The following is a 20,347-nucleotide window of genomic DNA, read 5'->3' on the forward strand; positions in this document are numbered from 1 at the left end:
CAGAGCAGTCACAGCAAGCAAACAGGAAAAGCACTCAGGTACAGGGTAGAGGAAATGGACACACATGTACACCTTCATGGTCCTTCTTTAAGGAGAGTCTCTCTCCCTTCCTTAGCATATACATGTGTCAGGGTCATCCTTGGTTTGAAGAAGCTTCTTCTTTGCCTGGCGGTGGGATGTCTGAGCTCTTTAGGTCTGGCCCTCGTGTGGGTTCACAGCCGGGTCTCCAACTGAGCACCTCTTGCGCACCGTGTGATCTGGCCAAGGGGCCTGTTAGGACCGGGCTGTTCTCACAGCCCTTCCTTCCCCATAGTCACCCAGTTCAGGCTCTGCTGTTTTCTTGACCTTCCTCTGACAGTGTCTGAAACATCAGCATCAATTTAAAGTGGAGCTGCTCCAAGGCTTCTGGTCCTGGAGACTGGGCCCGCGGCACCCCGGCCGGGGAGGTCACACGCACTGCGGACCGGCCTCCCGGCAGGGGGCACACGTGACACAGGCCACGCAGCGCTCCGGGGCGTCCACGTCCCCACGGATCGCAGCAGCACCAGGAAAATCAATTCCTCCCCGAATTAGACCCATCTGGTTACAGACTTAATTATCACCGTGTTCTGTAATTATTGGCTTGCAAGGTAGCGGAGAGAAGCAAGCGTCTCGTTTGCAGCTCCCCTCACCCCCTACCTCTTGAAATAAAACCGGCAAAAATAAAAAGAGCATTCTGGGAAGCACTTAATAATTTAAACACTCATGAATTAGGAATACAAGGAAAGGATTCCAAGTCTTCCAAGGAGGGAAGAAGGAAGCAGAAGGGACAGGACAACGAGAAGAGCCTGGCCGGCCGCTCGCGTCCCAGGGGGCTGCCCTTGGGCCCAGCCAGGCGCCATCGGTTAAGGGCGCGCGCGGCCCGCGGGTTGGGAGGCCCGGCGAGCCCTCCCGGCCGGCGGGCTGTCGCCTGCTGGAGGTCATCGGGCCCTTGGGGCGGGGGCCCGGCACCCGGCGGCGCAGGTGGGGACGCGCGCGCACAGCCGGCCGGGGCGCGGAGGGCGCACGGCGGCGGGCCCGAGCGCGGGGGCGCGTGTGCGGCGGCCGGGTGCCGGGGCGGCCGGGGGTCGGGGTCCGGGAGGCCCGGGGCCGCTCCAGCGCGGCGCCTTTCTTCTCCTCTCGGTGATGTCATCGGCGGCAGCGGCTGGGAGCCGGGAGGCGGCGGCGGGGGCGGCGCCGGGCGGCCGCCGCAGGTTCATGTGCATCTAATGAAAAGGCACTTGACAGTCGGCCAGGACGCACGCGAGGGAGCGCGAGCCGGCCGGACCGCGGCGCCGCCCGAGCCAATCGCCGTCGCCGGCCTCTCCATGGGCGAGCAGGAGGAGGGGGCGGTGGGCGCAGCCGGTCGGGCCGCGGCCGCTCCGAGGTGAACGGCGCCGAGACGGGCTCGCGGCGCGGGGAGGCCGGGCGCGCCGCCGCTATGAATTCCGCCGAGCAGACCGTTACGTGGCTCATTACCTTGGGGGTGCTGGAGTCGCCCAAGAAAACCATCTCGGACCCGGAGGGCTTCCTGCAGGCGTCTCTGAAGGATGGGGTGGTCCTCTGCAGGCTGCTGGAGCGCCTGCTGCCCGGGACCATCGAGAAAGTGAGTGCCCCCCGGCCCGCGCCCCCGCGGCGGCCAGGCCCGGGGCGGTGGGAGGCCCGGCGGCGGGCGCCGCGGGCGGCGGGAGGCCCCGCGCCCCACCTTGCCCCCGCCGCGGCCCGGGATGCGCGGAGGCGCTCGGGCGCGGGGTCGCTGGCGCCGGCACCTGGTGGCCGCGCGGGCCGGGAGAGCGCGGGGCGCGGAGGAGCCCACGCGCCTCCTTTGTGCGCGGACCCGGGAACGCGGCCCGCGCGGGGGGCGCGCTGTTGGCGCGAGGACCCGGTGGCGGGATCCCGCTCGGGGCGCCATTGTGTGCGGGGCCGGCTGGAGAGGGGTCCGGGCCGCGTTCAAGGGGAACGGCCCCGGGGAGGCCGGGAGGGACGGGGAGCTCCGCTCTGCCCCGCCCGAAGGAGGAGTCGCCCCTCTCCGTGACCTGAGCAGAAAACCGCCGTGCAAAGCGTCCTCCCAGGCTTTGTTTGAACAGCTTTTGTTGGTGGTGTCGTACGAGAGTTTCGCCCTCTGTTTAATTGACCAATTGCTATGCATTTTTAAAGGATGCATGTATCAGTAGCTGAGGGCTGGGTTGTGAAATGATTTACTGCCCTCCCCATGAAAGAATGCTCCTGTCTCCAAGCCCAAAGGATGGCAGACACAGGGTTGGAAAGCCGTGGCATACTTCAAGGCTGGCTTAAAGTCCTAGATTTCAGTTTCAGGTTCATACCTGATTTTGAACAGAATCCCTAGTCCTACAGACAGACCCTGCTTCTCCTCTTCGTGACTTGTGGTTTCCTCGGGGCTGGAGGGTGAACCTTGACCGCAACTCTGTGAGTGATTAAAGTTTGCTTCCCTCTGGCTCAGCTGACAAAGCAGGGGCGAGGGAGAGAGCGCTTTTTAAAACGGTGGATCCCTGTATCTCAAAGACACTACAATCTTATCCCAGTTTTTTTTGCCAGTACATAATCTTAGGATCAACAATTACTTAAATGGTGTTAAATGTAGAAATTAAAGTGCACCATAATTAGGAAAAACTATTTAATTTTTTAAATGGGTGTATTGGCCTGAAACGCACAGTATCAATTTGCTAATAATAAAATGTTAATTAGCTGACTTAAAAAATGTAAACTGTTTAAACTTTTAAGTTGCTCATGTTCTGGCACTACATTTAAAAGGTCAGAAAAGATTTTATTTAATATGAATTGTGTACGCCTACTAGTTTTAGGAACATATTTATGAAAACAGAACCTGCATTTTAGAGTGAATAGCTGCCTGTCTGTCCAGGAAATAAAAATGTTGCTTCTAAATGAACCTGATGTCACAATAAAATTATGATTTAAGACGGGAATAAGGAGCAGGCTGTATCTTTCCAGGCACTCAGAATACTTCGCTGTCATCTGGATATCAGGACCTCTGGTAATAAAAGACAGATGTTGAAAGGCATTGAAAATGCATGCTAAGTTTACCAAAATAGGCTTATGTAAAAGACTTCCATTTCTAAAAGTGAAGCTTTAAGAAACTTCAGAGGCTGTTTGATAAAAACATGTCATTATCAATGCATATGTTATTTGGCATATTAACTGCATTCATATTGACTGGCAGACTTCAATAATCACTTGCTTTTAAATGTAGAAAGATTTTCTTAGAAAACTGTAGCATTCCTTTCATCTCGGAAACAACAAAGAGAGGAATGAATAACATGTTTTTAAGTACATTTTTTTTTTAATTAATTAATTTATTTATATTTATTTTTGACTGTGTTGGGTCTTCACTTCTGTGTGAGGGCTTTCTCTAGTTGTGGCAAGTGGGGGCCACTCTTCATCGCGGTGCGCAGGCCTCTCACTATCGCGGCCTCTCTTGTTGCGGAGCACAGGCTCCAGACGCGCAGGCTCAGTAGTTGTGGCTCACGGGCCTAGTTGCTCCACGGCATGTGGGATCTTCCCAGACCAGGGCTCGAACCCGTGTCCCCTGCATTGGCAGGCGGATTCTCAACCACTGCGCCACCAGGGAAGCCCTGAATAACATGTTTAATTTGCAGAAGCCAAACTGAAACAACCCAACATGTTCTAAAACTGTGGTCATTTGAAACTTCTTATAGTGTAGCTACCCTTTTATTCCCCCTGGGCCCCAACGGGTTTGTTTGGAGGGACACAGTCACAGTGAAAGTTCAACGTCAAAGTAGCAAATTATAGACAGAGCTACCGATTCTCTGTGGTATGAAGGTAGGTTTGGGCAGTAAAATGTTAGCCGTTCCCCACCTCTAGAAACCCTGGGTTTTAGAAATTTCACGAGCATTTTCCATTTCCCAAGAAGAGTTATTTATTTGAACTTTCTGATGTTTGCGTGCACACCGAATAACGTCTGCCAGAAAGCACACACGCTGAACAGCTTTCACCCGAATGTGGGAATGTTAGTCTGAGGACGTTTTTCCTTAAAAAGGAACATTTGGAAACTTCACCGAGTATTCGTATGGAATTGAAAGGCTCTTAACTTGACCCCAGTTTCCTACATGAACACACGGAAGACTGATTAACAACGAGATGTAAGCAGCCTGCAGCTTAACTTTTGCAAATTCACAAAATGTAATACGAACCATTCGGCCGGGGATAGCGTAGTGCAGAATGGAGAAAAGTGTTGAGGTGGCTTGGGTTTCCCATGTGCCTTTTATTAAGAAAACATGTCGTAGTATGTTTCGTGCATTCTGTTGGTTTGTTCTGTTTTAGGGCCAGCGAAGAGGGTGAAGAGCGAAGGGGAAGTTCATTTCAGTTCAGATTGTTCTGCTCATTTTAAAGAGCGTTCTGTTGAGGTTCCCCCCATGCAGCCTGCTTTTCTTTAGGTGGAAGGTCAGCCAGGGACAAGAGGGGCTTATGAAAAGAGACACATTTAGTTATTGCCAACGCTGTGTTCTGATATGTTCTCTGCCGTAAGGGAGAGAAAAATGGGCGTTACAAGGTCTCCTGAATCTTCGTGTATGAGGCTCTGCTGCTTTGATTTTGTCTAGTAATGGCCAGGATGTTTTGCTGACCTGCCCACACTGTTTGCTTCCGTCATTCCTCCTGTGATGAGAAACACACGGCTGGAGACTCCAGGGAGGCTCGTGAGCCCTGAGCTCGTGAGTTAACACTTTAAACATCCCTGGCCTACTTAGTCAAAGGGGGTGAAATTGAGAGTCAGTCATGTTCCATCCTCTGAAACTTCCATAAGATTAGGAAGACACATTCAAATAATGGAAGCCGTGAAAGGCTGCTTTATTTATTTAGTCAGTCAGTAAATCAGTTATTGGCCGCACCATGTGGCTTGCGGGATCTTAGTTCCCTGACCAGGGATTGAACCCGGGCCCATGGCAGTGAAAGAGCCGAGTCCTGACCACTGGACTGCCAGGGAATTCCCAAGGCTGCTTTCATTTTACTTGTAACTGCAGCAGATGAAGTTTCTTGGTTCACCACGAAACACTCCAGGAACCTGGTTCTCTCTCTCTTTGCCCAGGATAACAGAGCACACCATAACCCATAAAATGCTGCCCAGGAGACACTCCGTCTGTCGGTATTTGCGGAATGCACAAATCAGGTGCTGCCCGCTGGCCCTGCTAGATGCCCTGGGTGTGCGTGTGTGTTCAGACTGGTTTAAGCTGTTGGCTGTGTATTAGCTTCCTAGGGCTGCTGTAACAAAGTACCGCAGACTGGGCGGCTTCATTCTCTCACACCCTGGGGGCCGAAGTCCCGGATGGCGGTGTGGGCAGGGCCGCCCCCTCTGCAGGGGTGGGGAGGGTCTGTCCCGGCCTCCCCGAGGCCTCTCGAGGTTCCTGGCTTGGGGCGGCTCAAGACCAGTCTTCCCACGGTGTCTCCTGGGTCTCTTCTGTGTCCAAACTTCCGTTTTATAAGGACACCAGTCATTGGATTAGGGCCTCCCTCCCCCAGTATGACCTCAACTGATTACATCGGCAACGACCTTGTTTCCAAATAAGGTCACGTTCAGCAGCTCTGGGGCTTAGGGCTTGAACATATGAATTTCAGGGGTCACAATCCAACCCATAACAGGTCGGATGATACGTTGGAACCAAACCAATTTACTAAGTGTTTACCTGTCTGCAGGGTGCAAGGCGCTGTTGGAGATAAAAAGACTGAATAACAAGTTCTTAAGCGTTTTAGTCCAGGAGAAAACATAACTATAAAAACAAGAGCAGTAGAAATAGAGACACAGATGTAGAGGACAAACGTATGGACACCAAGGGGGGAAAGTGGTCGGGGGGGGGGGCGGTGGTGGTGGGATGAATTGGGAGATTGGGATCAACATGTATCCACTAATATGTGTCAAATAGATAACTAAGAAGAACCTGCTGTATAAAAAATAAATAAAATTCAAAAATTCAAAAAAAAAAACAAAAAAAAAACCCAAGAGCAGTGTGGGGCAGAAGGAAATCAAAAGTCAGGATGTTAGGATGTCAGGATGTCAGGACGTCAGGCAGAGAGGAACAGGAGCCGAGGGACGAAGGCGCTGGAGGGGATCTGTGTCTGAGCTGCCCAGCCTCCGCTGATTTTTCTGACACGGGGATTAGAATATGGTTTGTATTTCCCCAAACTGTGATCTGGCAGTCCTCGCTGATCTTCCGCAGGCTTGCAGAAAATCAGTGAATTCTGAGGCAGCATGGGAAGGAGAAACTGCTTTTTCCTAATTGATTCCTGACTTGTGTTCTGCTCCGTCCTAGGATTCTGGGGCTGGGCGGGGTGGGGTGGAAGAGAAGTCCCAGTGGCCGTCGGACAGCAGTTCTGAGCGCCCGCTGAGAGCGATTTGCCTTTTCTAGGCCCTTCTGCCCTGAGAAGGATGTGGTCAGCAATGGCAGTGTGGTGTGTGAGGCCTCACTCAGGACCAGCCGGTGTGGAAGGCGGCGCCCGGCCCTGTAGCTGCCGTAAATACCTGCTCAGCAGCGCGGGGGAAGCCCACAGGGGGGAAGGTTATAGAACGCGTGACCTCCTGTGTTTTTAAGGAGGCTTCTTTAAAGTTTGCAAACTGAATTATTGGCTGTATTAAGTTGCTTCTAATGAAACTGCTTAAAGTTTGAGAATAGCTCATTTTGTCATGATAAACATCTGCCTTTGAAGCATGTGACTTTCAAGTACCATCCTGACCCTGCACCAGGGTGATGATTCTTGTTTGGATTTTAGGCCCCATGTAACTGCATTTGCGGGCTCATTCAGAATAATCCCACCTAAAATCAATTTAAATCGGGACTACCTCCAGAGATCTCCCGAGAGCCACGCTGGAAGTGCTATGGTGTGGACGCTGGCACACACACACACACGCACACACACACGCACACACCCCCCCCGCACGCACACACACACCCCTGCACGCACACCCCCTTCTGCACGCGCGCACCCCCCCACACCCACCCGCACGCACGCACACACCCCTGCACGCACCCCCCCCGCACGCACGCACACACCCCCCCCCGCACGCACACACACACACACACGCACACATACACAGCCCCGCACGCACACACATACACACCCCCGCACACGCGTGCACACACACACCCCCGCACGCGCACACACACATGCACGCACACATACACACCCCCGCACGCACACACACACACACCCGCACGCACACACACGCACGCACACATACACACCCCCGCACGCACGCGCCTGGGGTGACTTGGGCTTGCAGGGCGCTGGGGGAAGGGCTGCAGGATGGCCTTTCATCAGGGGCAGCTGCCTCTGGGAGCTCTCGGGTGGGAGGACTCAGCATCTGTGCTCTCCCAGGACTGCATTCTATTAATAGAAGTGACACCCGTCGTGGCCTTCTTCCCTCATTTCTTTGAGCACTGCCCGTCTTTAGATACGTCCCTTTTAAAGAAACAACTGTGGGCGCCCTAGGTTGCAGGCACCGTGCTAAACCTCTGTCCCGCTGTCCTCCCATGTCTCCCTGTTTCACAGGTGAGGACACTGAGGCCCAGCAGTTGGCCGAGCCGGGTCCTCAGCTGCCTCAAGGCGGCAGGTCCCACCCCAGGTGTGCCTGCTGCCCTGGCTGGGGGCCTTCCGGGCTGCCTTAGTGAGCACCTGCTGGGCCCCCACCTGTGCTACGTCAGGGCCGGCTCCTGCTTCAGGAATTACTCTGCATTTACTGGGGGTCTATCAAAACCAAGATCTGAAACAGCACTCTGTGTGTGTGTGTGTGTGTGTGTGTGTGTAATAAACTTCTTTGGTAGGACTGTCTCTAGACTTCTGGACGGGAATCACATGGCAGCCGGAGTTGCCCACGAGTCTGTCACTGTTGGCAGAAGGTGGCAAAGGCACACCCTCCCTCTGGGCACTCACCTCCGCCACGGGCAGCATGGGGGGCCGGGAGGCTTAGCCGTCCCTAAGACCCACTGGCCACCCCCCGGGGGCCACTGTAAAATGGGGTGGTCCCAGTATGTGCTCCAGAGTCATCCATTTGCTGTGTGACCTTGGGCAACCTGCCTAACTTCTCTCACTTGCCTCCTCCTAAAAACAAGATTAACGACTCCTGTCTGGAGGGAATGGCCTGTTGGGGCAGTAGGGGCGTTATGAGGGTAAACAAGCAGACGCGAGGGGTTTTGTGCAGTGCTGGGCACAGAGCAGGTCCTCGCAGATGGAAGTTATTATTATTTTATGGATCAACAGTGAAAACTTCTCCTGCTACGTCCAGGAAAACTCTAAGCCAGGATCTGAACCATAAGGCCACTCAAGTCCGGGAATATTTCCTTATTCTCACAACTGGGCAGATTCTTGCAACCTTAGCGGGCTGGTGGCCCCTCCCTTCCCACCCTCATGGACTACCATCGTCTGGGGGTGGTGGGAACACGGACTGTGGCTTCCTGAGTCCTCTGCTGAGCGCATGCAGCTGCTGGCTCACGGGGCCAGAGGGCCAAGCTGCAGGCTCAGGTTTCGTGTAGATAGAGTTTCACCCATGGGAAGGGCCAGGAGTCACAGACGGGCAGTGAGGGCCCACCAGCCCGCCCTGTGTCTGCAGGGGGAGGGCGTTGGGGCCACCTCTGGGCCCTGTGTATCCTGGGCTCGACTTCTGACTTTTCCCCTCCTTCTTCAGTTCTACCAAGTTAGGTTAGGAGAATTTGTTTCCTGATGTTTTTATATTTCTAACTTTAGCTCTGAATTTTTAAAGTTTTATGAACCAGTGCGGTAGTTCTCAGCCTTGCTTCTGTGAGATAGTGCTGTGTCTGCTGTAGTCTAAAGGCAGGGAGATAGGGTGGGGATGTTTACACATTTCCAACACAGTTTTTCAAAATAGTTAAATCTAACTGATGTATTTATCACCTACTGTGTGCATGCTAGTGTACACATCATATACACGGAAACGCATGCACACACATACATGTGTTCTGTGCTGACTTTTCAGGCAAGTCATAAGAGAAACCGTCGGGTCTGAAGTGTAAAGCATTTGTGAGTTCTCAGTGGAAGGAATACTCAAGACGTCACGCAGCCCAAACTCATCGCTGTCCAGATGGGTTCACTGAGGGCAGCACCATATGGCTGTGTAAGTTGTGCACTGCACAGTTTAGGGAGAGTCATTCACACTGTAGTCTAAGTGAACGGTGTCTCCAGGACAGTGCTGGGGGAAGGCTCTGGGGCAGTGGTGCATAAAGGTGAGCCTCTATGGAGGAGAGCCTCCTAGGGTACACAGCAGACTAGAGGAGGGTTGTGGTAGGTTGTGGAGGTGGCCCCAATTCTCCATCCTCCCTGTAGCCGTGCCCTTGTAGCGTGACACTGCAGCTCTTCCCATTGAGAGGTGAAGCCTGTTTCCTCACTTCTTGCATCTGAGCTGACCTTGACTTGTTCTGGCCAATGGGACGTGGCAGAAGTGACAGGTGTGGGACTTCCCTGGTGGCACAGTGGATAAGACTCCGTGCTCCCAAGGCAGGGGGCCCAGATTCGATCCCTGGTCAGGGAACTAGATCCCACATGCCTGCCGCAACTAAGGAGCCCTGGAGCCGCAACTAAGGAGCCCGCCTACCACAACTAAGACCTGGCACAACCAAAAAAAAAAAAAAAATTAATTGAAAAAAAAAAGAAGTGACAAGTGCTACTTCCTAGCCCAGGCCTGAAGAGGCCTTGTGTGTTTCCACGCTCTCTCAGACCCTGCTTCCACCCTGAGGACCAGCCCGGGCCCCGGATGCTGAGGGATGCAAGACCACAGGGCAGAGAGCTCAACTGTCCCTGCCGAGGCCTCCTGGACCCACCTGCAGCCCACCAACCCCAACTGTGGGAGAGCCTAGCCAAGGTCGGCAGAGCTGCTACCCGGATCAGAGTTCACCGCTGCGTGAGCGAGCTCAGGCGAGCCCAGCGCTGCCCAGTGGACCTGCAGCCCCACGGACAAAAACACAAGCTCACTTCAGCTGCCACTGAGGTTTCGTGACTGCTTGTTCTGCAGCCTCACCGTGGCAGTAGACACGGTACAAGTCTGGAGAACGGAAGTGGTGTTTTGTGCGTAACTTTAATTATTATTACGCTTAGAGCAGCTTTTTTTAAAACGACCGATAAAGTTCCTATCTTTTCTTTAAAGAAGGTGAATGTAATTCAGCACCAAAAAAAGTGTAGCACTTGAAACCTCTTCCAGTTTATATCTAGTTTTACTTTAAAATGGGAATCCTCATTTCCAAGTTTGCTTTGAAGTCACAGTTTCTGGCAGTGAAGTCATGCTCTGGCAGCATGATTTTTTAGCAGTCTAACAAAAATCCTTAGAACAGTCTAGTTTGGGTTATTGGTAAACACCCTGGCCTGTGGTGGCCTTTCTCCCTCAGTTCTGAGTGTCTCACTGCTATGCTCCTGCCAGGAAGACACTTTCCCACCGATTTCCTGTGCTTGAGATGGTATAAGTTCATAAGAGACTTTAAAGTTCCATCTGAAGTTAGCAAATTTGTTCAGAATTCTTTTGTCAGGAATACAGATTTTCTGAAAAAGGCTGTTATGTTCTGAATGCATGCCAAAAGGTTATGACTTTGTCATTCACTTTACGAAAGAAAGTTAAAGGGGTTTTGACAGAAAATTAGGAGTTTCAGAGGGATCATCCTGGCCCATAGCCTCTGTTGCTTGCTCTCAGGAGGCGTAAGAGGCGTGGGAACACATGGAATCTTCTTCAGCCTCGATTTCTTGAGTAACCGCAGGGCGATCTTTCTGTGGTGCTGGAGAAATTGCCTTGTTCAACGATGCTCATATGACATTGGTGCTGGTAACAGATTTCTTCTCACGGAAACATGAAATTTTCTGGTCGCAGTTCTCTTATTTTTTAAGGCATTTTTGTTTCTTTTGAAAACAAGCTCCATAAATAGAATGGGGTTAAATTCTCGACAGCCTTGTGGCAAAGGTTAAGCTTCCAGAAAGTACCACGCTTTTAAGCCTTGCTTTTAAGTGATGAGAGACTGGAACTGAGTGTCTCCCAGACTTAATCAGCGGATGAGAAATGGAGAAGAAGGGTTTGTTTCTCCTTCCTCTGACCTCTGACCAAGCACATTTACTTAGATTGAATTCAAGTAACTGCCATGTCAGTGAGCCAAGGCTGGTTCTTCAAATAACTAACAGTAACTATATTTTATTGGGTGTGAGTCTTAAGTAACCTGATTATAAATTGTTAAAACGATATTCTGGGAGTGAGAGAGAACTCACCCTGCATATGATTTAAGTCTTTTGTTGGCTGTAATAGAGCTTCCACCTTAGGAAGATAGAAAAATAAGGGCAAATTAAACCCACAGCAACTAATAGACAAAAGAGAACAATAAAGGACAGAATGGGAATGGGTGACGTGGAAAACAGAAAATTACTAGAGAAAACCAACAAAACCAAGAGCTGATTCTCTGAGAAAAATCAATAAAGTTGATGAGCCTCTTAAACTGGTCAGGAAAAATAGAGAGAAGACACAAATGACCAATGTGAAGAATCACTATAGATTCTACAGATGTTTAAAGGGTAATAATGGGATATTATGAACGTTTTTATGCCAATACATTCTATATCTTAGATGAAAAGTACAATTTCCATGGAAGACACAGACTACCAAAGCTCATTCAAGAAGAAACGGATAACTTCAGTAACCCTGTATCTACTACAAAATTTAAACTTGTAGTTTAAAAGCTTCTCATAAATTCCAGGCCAGATGGCCTAACTGGTGAATTCTACCAAGTAAGACTTATATCCAGAATGTATAAGGAACTCTCAAGACTCAATAATAAGGAAACAGTCAATTTAAAAAATGGGCAAATGTTTTGAGCAGATACTTCACCAAAGAAGATATACAGATGACAGGCACATGAAAAGATGCTCGACATTATTAGTCACTAGGGAAATGTAAATTAAAACCACGATGAGATACCACTACACACACCTATTGGAACAGCTAAAACTGGAAAGACTGATCCTACCACGTGTTGGCAAGGATGTGGATGGGCTGGAACTCCCATCCACTGCTGGTGGGAATGAAAATTGTACAGCCGCTTTAGAAAATGGTGTTTCTTGAAATATTAAACACACATCAACCAAATGATTTAGCAATTCCATTTCTAGGTGTTTACCCAAGAAAATCGGACTTTATTTTTAAATAGCCACAAACTAGACACAACCCAGATATTTTCAACTGGTATATGGATAAACAAAGTATCGTATTTCCATAGAATACTACTCAGAAATAAAAGGGAATGTGCTATAGCGTGGGTAAAAATTATGCTGAGTAAAGAAGCTAGGAAAAAAGTTCATACTGTATGATTCTCCTTATGTAAAATTCTACAAAAAGGCATCATAATCTGTAGTGACAGAAAGCAGACCAGTGCTTGCGTAGAGACACTCTGAGGGCCAAAGGAGTCCTTTGGGGGGTACGGATGTTCATAATCTTGATTCTGGTGATGGTTTCACAAGTGCACACGTGTCACAACTGCTCCAACTGTACACTTGAAGTATGAGCAGTTTACTGTACGTCGATCACATCTCAGTGTGTGTTACATGACAGTTTCACCCTGCGTGTTGTGCGTAGTGGAGCTTTAATTCATTTTACTGCCAGCCCTCTACTTCTGAACCTGATTGTTCCGAAAACATGTACGGAATTTTAAAGTGCAAGTATACTTAACCTCCTTGCCCAAGAGCTCACTTATTTATCTGTTCATCTTCTCATCAAATCTGTATCAGGTGTCTACTGTGGTTCAAGGGTTGTGCTGGGACACTTAATGATTAACAAAAATAGACTCGCATACCACCTAGTGAGGGAGAAGCACGTTAAAGATACCGTTTGAATTTGCTTTACAAATTGAGATACACGCTCTGAAGGCGAGGAACAGATTTCTCAAAGTGTGTAGCAGAGGAAGCTGATTTACACCTGGCAGATGGGGACGGGTGGTGTCTCCGGGAAGGTCTCCTCCAGAAGCAGTACATGAGTGGGCTCTGGCGTGAGTGGAGGGGGTGTGTAATTAGAGGAGCAGTGGGGGACGTCTGGGTGGCCACGGTACCGAGACCGAGGGAGAGCTCAAGTGCTCCTGGAGAGACAGCCACGGGCCAGGCTCCGCGGGACGTTGAGTGACTTTTGGTTTTAAGGGTTTTTTAGAGTTTTAAAGGGAAGGCTGATGTGATCAGTTGCAGATTTTGAAAACAGTACTCCAAACTTTCCAGTGTGGGAAATGGCTTAGATGGGGCCCAGAACGGATGAGGAGAAGAGCGTTATTCAGTTCTTAGTGTGGTCCATTGAGAGCCCGCGGGAGCTGGGATTGGGATGGACACCGTGCTGCCAAAACCACGAAGATGGCGGGGGAGAGGGTGAGGGAAGGCAGGCAGCGGGGCTCCACGGTGGGTCCACGGTAACTCCCGGGATTCTGGCTGCACACCGGGATGGCTGGCGGAGTCACCTGTGTGAGCAGGAGCCTGGCCTGGGGCCTAGGCTTGGGACAAGAAGGTCATGAATGGATTCAGTGCCGAGGGTGCTGAACTGGAGCTCAGAGAGGACACTTGGGCTGGGTATAAATTTGGGAGTGACACCATAGAGATGTGAATGCAAGTGTGGGGTGGTGAGACTTCCCACAGGGAAATTACAGAGTGAGAACTCCAGAAGGCCTTGGGGACTCGGACGTGGCTGGCCAGGCAGTGTGGACGAGCCTGAGGGGCTAAGGAAGGTGGCGATTAAGTCCGGGGGGAGTGTGGTGACCTGAAGTCAGTGGAGGAGGACGTCCAGTAGACTGCGAGAGGCCAAGGGAGCGGGCTTCAAAACCCCAAACCCAAAACGCGTAGGCAGTGTGCTTGAAGGGAAGAGGGCTCTGTCACTGATCATCCTGGGACAGCGGGCACGCCTGCACTCTGCTGGGCAGGCCTGGCTAAGCGGTCAACCCAGTCATTCGTGATCTTAGCAAGGGCGCCTGTGCTCAGGTAAAGGGGGGAGTGTGAGCTCAGGACAGACAGAGGGGCTGGGGACGGGGAGTTGGAACGGGGGCAGCTGCGGACACAGAGGTTGGGGAGCAGGGAACGTTGGAGTAGAGGGTGGAGCGTGAGAGAGTGGGGGACAGCTGGGCACCCACAGAGGGCCCGCTGGACACAGGGATGTATTAATTTACAGCGAGTTTTCACATTATGATGCTCAGGAACTCGGAAATTTTGTTAAGAGGAAGTTGACCTTCAGCTGTTTCTTTCTTGATAAAGGAGACTCTAGAAAACTCTATTTCTTTCAGTGGCTTCAGGAAAGTATATCTATGGTGTTTCCCCCCTCATTTCCTACCTGTTTTAACATGTGTTCAAGTCCAGAGAGTGTGTTGAGACTAAACAGTGGTGACTCTGAGCCATCTGAGGTTTCCGTCTTGTCTTAAATGAATTAACGTCAGATGTTTAATCTTCTCCCTTTGATTCATTTTACTTGCCCCTTTGATTCATTTTACATTCATGAATGGCTTTAAAGGTAAAGATGGGGACGGGGCTGAGAACTTACTGCTCTAGGCTGTCTCTCTGTTTTGCCGCTGACATTTGAAAGCCCAGATCTGATGGAGGTAAGGCCTTTTAGGGATGTCAACGTATAATTTTTAGAAAGTTCAGGTTCAAGTTGAGGACTATTTGTTTTATAATTTTATGAATATACACACATCTCTCCTGGGATTTGCTTTCTCTTTCTCATTTAGAAAATGCTCACAATTAGTTACATATCATAATAAAAGAAGGGAGATAAAGGTAAATCAAGTAGTGTTTATGGGGAATATTGTCCCTAAATAACCACAGTAAATGTAAGCAGTGTTTAGCTTTTGGGTATTATTTTTCCCAATCAAAGCAATAAAACCCGCACTATTCAGCCTGTCTCCACGTGTGGGGAATGGAAGCTCACCAGCTATTTTTTCTCCTTAATCCTTTTGGAGAGGATGGTGGGGAGAGTATTATTGGGAGCGGGGGTAGGGAAGGAAGAAGTCTCTCTCCTTCTCATTGAGGAGCTTATGGCTTGAAAATTTCTGGGTTGGGATGGTTTTCTTTTTCTTACAGCTGCAAGTGGCATAGCTGCCCAACAATTTTTTGTATAAAAATGTTTACAATTTTATGTAAAAATGTTAGTGAAATTACTGATATCAGAGTTAGCAGTACCTGCATTTCAAGTTGTTTTCAAGTAATGTATTATTTAAATTGAGGCACTTAAGGAGGAATCCTTGAAATATTCATATTAGGGTTGGGAGGAACTATAGCTATATAGCTTTCCATCGCTTTGTCCCTTTGGCTTAGGTGGTTATGTGGTTCTTACACTTGAGTGTGCCCAAATGCGCCTGGCTGGCTTGTGAAAATACAGACTGCCGGACGCCACCCCAGAGTTTCTGATTCTGCAGGTCCGGGTGGGGGTGAGGATCGGCGTTTCTCACAAGCGTGCAGGTCATGCTGATGCGGCTGGTCCAGGGGACGCATTTCAGGACCACTGACGGCCCGCTGAGCTCCTCAGCCCAGGAGTACCGTAACCTGCGACCAGCCAGATGGCATGCATGGCGCTTTCAGAAGACGGGAGACCGAGGTGTGGTCACCTGGGGGCTTTTCCACTGGTGAGCACGGGCTGCTTGCCTACCTGGATGTGCCCCCATGCTTGGGAAATTTCCTAACCTAGTGCCTTTTAGTTCAGGACAGAGCAGACCCCATGGTGCTTCTCTATGGGCTTTTGGGGCATTGAAACATGGAGGTGGAGAGCCTGGAACGAAATCCTGCCTTGGATTGGAAGGGGCACTTGGAATTTATCTGGAAAAGGGGATTCCTCATGTTTCTTTATATCTAGAAAATTGTTGCATAAAACAGAAGAGAGGGACTTCCCTGGTGGTCCAGTGGCTGAGACTCCGCATTCCCAATGCACGGGGCCCGGGTTCGATCCCTGGTCAGGGATCTAGATCCCACAGCCGCAACTCAAGAGATCTCACATGCTGCAACTAAAGATACCATGTGCTGCCACTAAGACCCGGCACAGCCAAATAAATAAATATTTTAAAAAATATACAGAAGAGAAACACCATCTGTATTGAGGCCAAGCTCAGGAGGCTTGTATGAGATTTGATGAATGTATTATTTAAGTTGAGGCACTTAAGGAGGAATCCTTGAAATATTCATATTAGGGTTGGGAGGAACTATAGCTAAATAAGATGATGAGTCACTAAAAGCTACCAAAAGATATGGAGACACCTGTGGGTAAGGGTTCTCTTTGAAACTACGGCTTTCGGGGGAGGGGTAAATCACCTGCACTGCTGAGCTGTGGGTGGGGGGCATCTGGGTCCAGCGAGTAGGTCCGCGGAGCTGTGCCTCCGTCCCGTGCTGCACCCGGGGGCCGTGGGCCTAGGGTCCTTAAACTGGGGCCCTGCGTCTCTGCAGGTCTGCAGGGTCTGTGGCACATGCTGGCCTTCCACCGCCACCGAGGACGTGCGTCTTGAGTTCATTCTAGTCTATGCTTTTCAATTCAGTAGCCAACTAAGAATTCACTTTGTCACTGAATACGGAGAAAACAGAGACGGTTTCTGGCAACCTCCCCGACCCCTGCCCACGTCCGGCCACAGGACGCTGCTTTTCTAGGTGTCGTGGCGGAGATGAGCTTCAGCGACCGTCTCCTCGCAGTGAATGAGTCTGGAATCACCTGACAAGGGTTTTCAAGCCGCCAGCAAAAAAGGCTTCAAAAACAGATTCTCTTGAGACAAGTGGAAGAATAGGAGATCGTAGCAAAGAAAGAGGGCTTATGAAAAAGAAACATACGGAAATTACAGAGCTGAAATACAAAATAACTGAAGTAAAGCTCACCGGCTGGGCTCAGAAGTCGAGTGGAGAGGACAGAAGACAGAATCTGTGGACGTGGGGACGGAGAGGAAGCAGGCTGAAGGAGGGGATGTGGTGAGAGCTGCGCCTGCCTCCCGAGGCCGCGGGGAGACGAGCGAGCGGACCAAGGACAAGCGGCAGCTCCGGCGGCGCCCTCCTCACTGCTTTCCCTGTCCCGCACTCCCCGTGTCTCTCTCAGCTCTGAAATGTCAGAATTACGGGAGGGCCTCATCGGCTTGTTCTAGCCCCTCTGTGAAACTTAGGACCCGGGCATAAGGCAAGCCTGTCCCCAGGCAGGTCTCGTGGGCGACTGTACAACGTGCCAGCCGCGGACAGGAGCTGAGGCCTGGGGGAGCCGGCCAGCTGGTTCCGGGAGCCCCGCTCGAGGCAGCGATCTTCCTTAGTGACAGGAGACGGCGCTGAAACCAGAGCGCTGGCTCTCGGCGGCGCCCGGCTGACCGACGCCTGATACACACAGAGCGAAAACGGAGCCCTGGACGCCGAGCTGGCGGTCCTCGGAGAGCTGGGCAGCAGCCGGGCGGCCGGCCTCAGACGGAGCCGGCGGTAACAGGATGCATCCGTCAGCCGTGACAGACAGGGCTTAAGGGTTTATGGTAAAACCCAAGAGCGTCTTTTATGTCACTGTAATGTTTTGTCTATGGTGATTATATTTCCAAATGTTTTTCAGCACAGTTCCTGTCTCAAATATTCAATTCTCATATGAGACCGATTATATTACTTTTCGGTTCTAGGTGCTGTCAGCGTCATTCACCTTCACTTCAGGTAGCTATAACCAAGTGATTCTGGTACCGAATTAGTGTCATAGGCAAAGGTCCTTAATTAAACCATTAATTCACTGAACCAATGATATACTAAGTGCTTGTATATGCCAGGTGTTGAGATGTAACACCATCAAACAGACTGCCTGTGGAGCATATATTTCACGGCACAGGGAGGTATTCTGGACGCATACATAGTACACAAGTAGATTGCACAGCATATTAGACAGTGATAGGGCTATGGAGAAAAATGGGGGGGATGCCAGCAATTAGGGTGACGTTGCAGTTTTACTTCTGGTAGGTAGGGTAGGCGTTACAGAGAAGTGACATTTGAACAAAGACTTGATGTATATGAGCAAAGGCGTGATGTGATTATTGGGGAGAGGGAATTTCAGGTGGCGGGACTAGGCTGTGCAAAGGTCCTGAGGTAGGAGCCTGCCTGGCAAATTCTGGGAACAGCAGAGGCCACTGTGAGTTGGGGGAGAGTAGCAGCTGGCTGATGAGGTCAAGGAGGGAACGAGGGAACAGACCGTGCAGGGCCTGCTCAGCCATCATAAGGACTGACTTTAAAAAAAAATGAGTAGACTTTATTTGCAGTTTTAGGTTTCCATAAAATTTAGCAGAAAGTACACAGAATTTCCATCTACCCCTCTCCACTTTCCCCTATTATTAACGTCTTGTGCTAGTGTGGGACACCTGTTACAGCTGATGAAGCAGTACCAATACATTATTAAGTAAAGTCCATAATGTACGTTGGGGTTCACTCTGTGCTGTGCAGTCCGTGGGTTTGGACATGACATGTATCCATCATCACAGTGTCACACAGGATGCTTTCACTGCCCTAAAAATTCTCTGTGCTCTGCCTGTTCATCCTGCCCTCTCCCCTGGTCCCTGGCAACCATTGATCTTTTTACTGTTGCCATAGTTTTACTTTTTCCAGGATGTCATATTGTTGGAATCGTACAGTGCGTAGCCTTTTCAGATTGGCTTCTTTCACTTAGTAACATGCACTGAAGTCTCCTCCATGCCTTTTTGTGGCTCATTTTCTTTTATTGCTGAATGATCTTCCATCTTCTGAATCCACCACAGTCTATTTATTCATTCCCCTACTGAAGGGCATCTTGATTACTTCCAGCTTTTGGCAATTATAAATGAAGCTGCTATAAACATTTGTATTCAGGTTTTTGCGTGGACACGTTTTCAACTCATTTGGGTAAAGCAAATTTACCCAAGAAGCAAGATTTTTGGACCTTATGGTAAGAGGATGTTTAGTTTTATAAGAAAGTCTCTTCCACGGTGTGGACCAGTGTGTATTCCCATCAGCAGCAGATGAGAGTTCCTGTTGCTCCACGTCCTCGCCAGCACTGGGTGCTGTCAGTGTTGGATGTGTGTCATTCTTTTTTTTTTTTTTTAAGGATTTTTTTTTTTTTTTGATGTGGACCATTTTTAAAGTCTTTATTGAATTTGTTACAATATTGCTTCTGTTTTATGTTTTGGTTTTTTGGCCGCGGGGCATGTGGGCTCTTAGCTCCCCGACCAGGGATTAAACCCACACCCCTTGCACTGGAAGGTGAAGCCTTAACCACTGGACCGCAGGGAAGTCCAGATCTGTGTCATTCTAATGGGTGTGCGGCAGTGTCTCACTGTTCTTTTAATTTGCATTTCCCTGATGACATATGATATGGATCTTTTCATATGTTTAGTTGCCTTGCCATCTGTATATCTTCTTTGGTAAGGAGACTGTTCAGGTCTTTTGCCCATTTTTACATTGGGCTGTCTGGTTTCTTACTGTTGAGTTTTAGTAGTTCTTTGTATGTTTTAGATACAAGTCAGTGATTGGATGTGTGTTTTGCAAATGCAGTTTTCATCCAGTCTGTGTCTTACCTTTTATTCTCTTAAAGGATTTTGGCTATTACTCTGAGTGAAATGGGGGGCTTTTGAGGGTTTTGAGCAGAGGAGTGATGTGACAGGCAAATTATAAATGTGCAGGGAGATGTTCCAGCTATAGTAGTATGGAAGAAATAGAATTCCTGAGTATGCATTGGCTGCCTTATCTTTAACTAATGAAGGTCAGTTTTTCTAAGTGATCGTTTGAAAATGTAGTTTTGAACTACATACTGCTCCACATCTTACTCACAGCTACGGCCCTATTTCAGCGGGTACTCTGCAGGTGCTTAAGAGCTCCGGGAGATAACGAGCTTTTTATCACCTTTTTATTACTCACACTTAATATGAAGTCTCGACTGGCTGCTTTCACGCAAGAGGCTTTTACAGCACGAGCGTTCCAAGCTGTGGGTGCCTGCTTCCCCTGCCATTCCCTCTGGGGACGGTCCTGGCTGCTATTTACAGAGAGGCACACTTGCCAGTGCGCGTCCTCAGCTGTTTCCTCTCCCCTTATGCATGTTCCTTCCTCTGGTGAAGGCTCCCTTTCGCTTCCCAGCCTCTCTCCAAAGTCAGCCAGCCCTCCCTGCGCGCCTTCAAACCTCCCACATGCTAACGCGTGGGTGAAAACAGAACTTTCTCCAAGGTGGTCAGTGTCCCGTCTTCTGGCCCAGAGGCTTTAACTTGCCTTAAACGCAGCTTCTTGGGCTGTTTAGAAATGAAAGACGGGTTCTTTAGCCGGGAGGGCTGGGCGGGCACGAGGCAGGGCGCTGCTCCAAAGCTCCCACTGCTGCCCCTGGCTTTACTGTGTG

General features: G+C 49.9%; 1 protein-coding gene across 20 annotated transcripts in view; it reads left to right on the forward strand.

The window, feature by feature from the left end:
• Window positions 1–1,183: 1,183 nt before the first annotated feature.
• The window catches only part of ARHGEF7 (Rho guanine nucleotide exchange factor 7), a 125,878-nt gene continuing 106,714 nt past the window's right edge, over window positions 1,184–20,347 (forward strand). For 4 of the 20 annotated variants that reach the window (XM_082365220.1, XM_082365217.1, XM_082365201.1 and 1 more), the window contains exon 1: window positions 1,193–1,624. In XM_082365220.1, coding sequence (XP_082221346.1) covers window positions 1,460–1,624 — 165 coding nt within the window. In that variant the 5' untranslated portion in view covers window positions 1,193–1,459. Of the gene's footprint in view, window positions 1,625–20,347 lie in introns of all 20 variants that reach the window. The other 16 variants (XM_082365214.1, XM_082365219.1, XM_082365212.1 and 13 more) reach the window with 11 other exon arrangements.

Source organism: Balaenoptera borealis, assembly GCF_965194805.1.
Source record: "Balaenoptera borealis genome assembly, chromosome: 18".
Classification (NCBI taxonomy): domain Eukaryota; kingdom Metazoa; phylum Chordata; class Mammalia; order Artiodactyla; family Balaenopteridae; genus Balaenoptera; species Balaenoptera borealis.